At 33.8% G+C, this 6,000-nt stretch overlaps 1 protein-coding gene and 1 non-coding gene across 2 annotated transcripts; one reads left to right on the top strand and one right to left on the bottom strand.

Annotated features, from left to right (window-relative positions):
- Positions 1 to 765: 765 nt before the first annotated feature.
- Positions 766 to 874, bottom strand: LOC126701305 (small nucleolar RNA R71). Its single transcript, XR_007647286.1, has one exon. It is a non-coding gene; the product is annotated as a small nucleolar RNA R71 (small nucleolar RNA).
- Positions 875 to 1,234: 360 nt separating this feature from the next.
- Positions 1,235 to 2,796, top strand: LOC126701228 (uncharacterized). The gene is made up of 3 exons (XM_050399334.1): positions 1,235 to 1,934; positions 2,009 to 2,148; positions 2,302 to 2,796. Exons 1-3 carry the CDS (start codon positions 1,235 to 1,237, stop codon positions 2,794 to 2,796), a joined length of 1,335 nt encoding a protein of 444 aa, XP_050255291.1.
- Positions 2,797 to 6,000: the final 3,204 nt, after the last annotated feature.

Genomic DNA, 6,000 nt, shown 5'->3' with positions numbered 1-6,000 from the left:
TTTAGTATATTTAATTCAAAAAAAAAAAAAACACCAATTTTTATTAAACTAGATTAGGATTAATTTCGTTAAGGTTTAATTAATTTTCCCACGTTCATACAAGTCCCTGTGGGTTCAACCTCATTCTTGTCCAACTATACTTCGGTACGGTTCGTACACTTGCAAGTATTTTAAAATTTCACAACAAGTTTTTGGCGCCGCTGCCAGGGACTTGGTTAGGAAAATAAATTAAGTCCTAATTGATTTTTTCCTTCTACTAGTTGTAGTTAAAATTTATTTCTTTTTAAAAAAAAAAACAAAAAAATATTTTTATTTCTTTGTGGTGTATGAGCACTTGGATACGTGATAAAGAAAATCGTCTTGTTAGTTTTGATTATTCATCCACAATGGGAGAAATAGGAGATGATTCAAAAACTCTTAGGGAGTTGTTCTCACCCATAACCACCTACCCTCCATCTTGCATAGTATTGCCTTCAACCACTGCTGCACATTTTGAGTTGAAGCCATAGATAATCCACCTTCTTCCTACTTTTCATGGATTGGATAGAGAAGATCCTTATATGCATGTGAAGGATTTTCTTGAGATTTGTGCTACTTGTAAGTTTCAGAATTTCACTGATGACTCTGTTCGTTTGCGTTTATTCCCTTTTTCCTTGAAGGATAAGGCAAAAGCATGGCTTAATTCTTTGTCACCTGGATCTATCACTTCATGGGAACTGTTGGTCACAAAATTCCTCTTTAAATTTTTCCCAATGGCCAAGACCAATGCTTTGAGGAGAGAAATTGCAGATTTTTATCAGGATGAATAAGAGAAATTTTATGAGAGTTGGGAGAGATTTAAGGACTTGATCTTAAAGTGTCCTCATCATGGTTTTGAAACATGGAGACTAGTACAATATTTTTATAATGGTTTGACTCAAACAAATCGTAACATGATTGAGTCCATGAATGGTGGTGGATTTTTGAGTCTTAGGGATGATGAGGCATACAAATTTCTTGAGAATCTATCAGAAAGCTCACAACAATGGGATTTTTCCAATCGTAGAGAGAGATCTGCCCCTACAATTAAGAAAGGAGGATTGTATGAAGTCAGTGAAGATTTAGATATAAAAGCTAGGTTGGAAAATCTCACTCATAAGGTTGAAGCTTTAGCTTTAGGTAGAGGGTGAATTCTGTCAATAAAGTTCAAAGCTAAACATGCTCTATTTGTGCAAGTCCTATGCATACAACACAAATGTGTCCCTCCATAGCTGGTTACCTTGATTTTTATACTAAGCAAGCAAATGCACTAAATAATTATGGAAAACCGCTTGCTAGTCCATTTTCGGAGACATACAATCCAAATTGGCAAAATCATCCTAATCTCTCTTGGAGGCAGAACCATTCCCCCATAAATATAGGTGGAAAACAAGTGCATCAACAAAGTCAATTTCGTCCACCTACTCAAGCATTTCCTCCCATTCCTCAATCAACTCCTCAGTTTATGGCACCACTAAGACAACAACCATCTTTGGAGGAGTCTCTCAAAACTTTCATGCAATCAACTAGCCAAGCCATTCAAGAGATGAAAAGTTCCACCTATTTGAATACTCAAGCTATTTCAAAGTTGGAAAATCAAGTTGGCCAGTTAGCAACCCAAGTTGGAGAGAGGGAAAAAGGAAAGTTTCCTAGTCAACCTATACCTAACCCAAAAGGGCAGTATGCAATTAATGGTTCTTCTAGTTTTACTCATGCACATAAATCTGTTCAGTCTATTACTACCCTTAGGTCTGGTAAGCAAGTTGATAATCAAGTGAAAATGCCAGAAGTGGAGGATGATGAAAATATTGTGTTAAAGGAAAAGGGAACTCATAGTTCACAGGATGATCATAGAGAAAAGAAGGGCAACTCAACCTCAATTCCGATTCAGGATCTTAGTCTCCCTTTGATAGGAGGTTTGTTCCTAAAGCTCTATTCCCTCAAAATTTAATCAGTCTTCAGAAAAGTGCACAATTTGGAGATATTTTAGAGGTTTTTAAGCAAGTGCAAATTAATATTCCATTTCTTGATGCAATTCAGCAAGTTCCTACTTATGCTAAGTTTCTAAAAGATCTTGTGACAATGAAGAGAAAGACAAATGTCCCTAAAAAGGCATTTTTGATAGAGCAAGTTAGTTCAATCATTTAGAATAAATATCCATTGAAATGTAAAGACCCTGGATCTCCTACAATTTCATGCAAGATTGGGGATCGTCTCATTAAGCGAGCTTTGCTAGATTTGGGGGTAAGTGTGAACCTAATACCGTATTCAGTATACTTACAGCTTGGTATGGGGGAGTTAAAACCAACAACCATGACACTTCAATTAGCTGATAGGTTTGTGAAAATCCCTAGAGGTATTGTTGAGGATGTGCTGATTAAGGTGGATGCATTCTATTTTCCTGTTGATTTTGTTGGGTTAGACACTGAACCTACTCTAAATGACAGTACACAAATCCATGTCATTTTGGGTTGCCCTTTCTTAGCCACATTCAATGTTTTGATCAATTTTCGGAGTGGTGTGATGAAGATTTCTTTTGGGAATATGACTGTTGAGCTTAATATTTTTGACATAAGCAAGCAAGTACTAGACAATGAGGATATATGTGAGGTTAACATGATTGGGAGCCTAGTCCATGATACTTTCCTACAATCAAGTTGTGAGGATCCCCTAAATGCTTGCTTAACCCGTTTTGATTGCAATTTGGATATTGAAAAATCAATTGAGGAGGTCAATGCATTGTTGGATTCTGTTCCTCTCTTAAGTATTGATAGCTAGCAGCCAAAAGTGGTCTGTTTCCCACCTTCTTCATCCCCATTCCCATCTATTGTAGAACCACTAAAGTTGGATGACTTTTGGGAACACCAATTGATAAGTATACTTCAAGAGCATAAGGAAGCTATAGGTTGGAGAATTGCTGATATTAAGGGTAGTAGTGCTTCTGTGGTTATGCAAAGAATTCACTTGGAAGACACTACAAAAGCTTCTCAACATGTTTTTGACCTAGGTAAGTTACAATATCATTGGACTAGTCCATTCATAATATGCATTATTTATCTCCATGGTGTTGCTAAGGTTTGGATGGTCCTGTTTATCAAGATTGATCTCTAGTTGTGTTAAATCTTTTTGCAAAAAAAAAAAAAAAAAAATTTCTTGTTTATTTTCTGATTTTAGATTAATCTTTGTGTTTATTTTCTTGTTTCATTTTATTTTCTTTTGTTCTAGCTGATATTTGACAGAAATTAAAATTTATAACAATTAGCTTGATCAAGGTACGTCTCCTCTTTCTCCTTACCTTACTTTTCCTACTTGATTTTCTCATGTTGCATATTCATATTTTGCTCTCTTTTCATTCAAGACATATATTTGAGAGTATCATTTTTAACATTGAGGACAATGTTTGGTTTAGGTTTGGGGGGGATTTATATAGATTTCTATCTTTTGGTTTTGTTTTGTTTAGATGTGTTAAAAAAAAAAAAAAAAAAAAAAAAAAAACTTTTGCCTAGCTTGTGGTTTATGTTGTGAGTCCATTATACTACTCTTGCTTAAAGAATTTCATTGCTTTCATGCTCAATTCATTGCACATGCACGTAGCCACTCAAACACAACTTGTTGAAGGATGAAAATGATTAGAAAATCTTGATGATAACAATGTGGAGACTATAACCCCTGTGAGTTTTGAGCCAATCATTATTTTTGGAGGGTTATTTATTGTTTCTAATCTTGAAGTTCATTTGGAAGTACGTAACATGTTTCCCTTATTGTAGTCTCATTGTTCTTTCTTTTGGCCAAGAAAAAAAAATGATTTTATGCCACACTTGAATCTTTTGAAGTCATTGATGTTGAATGAACTATACTAGTTTTTGAGAGATGAGATTAGGCCATTTTTGTCTACTTTGAGCCATATATGTATTTTTCTTTTTTGATACATTATCGCTAGTCACCCCGTTGAGCCTTTTAATTAGCATTTCTTTCTTAAATCCCTTATCCATAGTGTTTCAAGATGGAATTTGATCAGTTTGTTTCAATGTGGTGGTTTGTGTGAGAATTCAAAGAAGAAAAAAAATTCAAAAAACAAAAAAAGAAAAGTGTCAAAAAGAAGAAAATTTCTCATCAAATTTTGAGAAGTGAAATGTAAGGAAGGAGTACTGCTTTGAAGAAGAAGAGTTAAAAAAAAAAAAAATTGTTGAATGGAAATTCCAAAAAGAGCTGACATTCCGACAAATCTTGAAAACACTTCTTATTATTTACCTTCACCCATTTTTATTTCATTCCCTTTGCTTTTACCTTACATTACGTCCTAATAAAGTCCTTATTTGATCTTGAAGATTGTGTAGTTCAGATATTGATATGACTAAGAAGAAAAAGGTGTGGTATGAATATTTTTGGCATCCTTTCATGAGGCTACTTGTTCTTTCTTGATTAAGCATTTTTCATGTGATTTATATGTGAGGTGTTTGATTTTGTTTACATTATTCCGCTCACATATATTGTTGAGAGTGTTACACCCCATTTCAGAGTAATTTCAATTGTTGAGTGATAACACCGGAAAGATTTGAGTTGAAACATACTTTCAAATAGAGATTCGAGTCAAGTTTATTCTAAAACTAAGAGTATGTTTTGGTTGGCTACCACTTTTCACTCACAATGAGTTTTGATGGCATGAGAAATTTCTTTTGCATTTGTAGTGTTTTTGAACTTGAACTAATCCTCTTTGCAAAACGCAATTGAAAAAAAAAATGTTGGATTTTCTTTGTTTTATTTATTTTAGAATTCATTCTTAGAATTTTGTGGGTATATTCCCTGCAAACCCTCACGAGACTACAACTCGTCCACTAGTGTAAGCTAGGGGTTTAAAGGCTTGTTGCATACGCTAAATGCAATCAAAAATTCCAGCGAAAGTGGATTAGTTAGGATTTCCTTTTTCTTTGTTTTTAATTTCTTTGTTTTGTTTTACTCTTTATCTGTTTTGCTCGAGGACTAGCAAAATGTAGGTTTAGGGGTATTTGATGTGCATGAAATATATACAATAAAGTACTCACATATCTACATATTTAGCCTTACTTTTATGTTATTTTGTGACTGATTATATAATATCTTTGTGTTGTAGGTAACAAGGGCTTTACATGCAAAGTGGGGCTAGGCCAATTGAATAAGCCAACTTACATTCAGCCAAGCATGAATTCAAGAAAACACCAACCCAATTAAATTTAAGTCCAATTGGAGTAAGGAATCAAAGGAAATTTGCACCAAATCCAAGTCCAATTCGGATTAGGATTCCAGACTGCACATTATTTAGTATTTTTGGCATAAATTTCGATTCAGATGTCCAATCGAGATGGTTCAAGTTGGGCTGGAATGATAACTTAAAGGGCTACAAATTTGTAGTTTACCAAAAGTCCAAATTCTGAAGTTAAATGGGCCAAAATAGTCGGTTAATTGAAGCCTAAAAATTTGGGATTTTCTCCAAACAAGAATTCAACTTGTAATAAGATTCCTTGACCTATTTAAGGGCTCTTTAGGGCAAAATTCAGCGAGGCGAAGGCTAGTGCTAGGGTTGAGGGCTGAATGTATAGAGACTACGGCTACTTCTTTGGTTTTCTTCCATGACAGTTATTTTTATTTTATTTGTCTAGTTTAATGTTTAGTATTTTATTTTTGTGTTTTCTTTCAATTACTATGAGTAGCTAAATTTATAATTAGGGTTGAGGATGAAACCTTGTTAAGGATTATCAATAATATTTATGTGATTTGATTTTTCCCACAATAGTTGTTCTTTAATGATTTAAATTGTTCTTGCTTCATATCAATTGACTAAGATGAGATTCTAGAAATGAGTTCAATCATGTTTTTCTTATGATTTAGGATTTGTCTTAATTAATTGAATGCTTGGTTCATTAATTCTTGATTATAAAATTGGATATCACTTGTGATTTGTGTGTCAATGGATACAATTTATGAATTGATTTTTAGAATTGGATA

The sequence above is a fragment of the Quercus robur genome, chromosome 9 (assembly GCF_932294415.1).
Source record: "Quercus robur chromosome 9, dhQueRobu3.1, whole genome shotgun sequence".
In the NCBI taxonomy this organism is placed as follows: domain Eukaryota; kingdom Viridiplantae; phylum Streptophyta; class Magnoliopsida; order Fagales; family Fagaceae; genus Quercus; species Quercus robur.
Note: the sequence above shows the minus strand (reverse complement) of the source record. Positions and strands in the feature narration are given on the sequence as shown.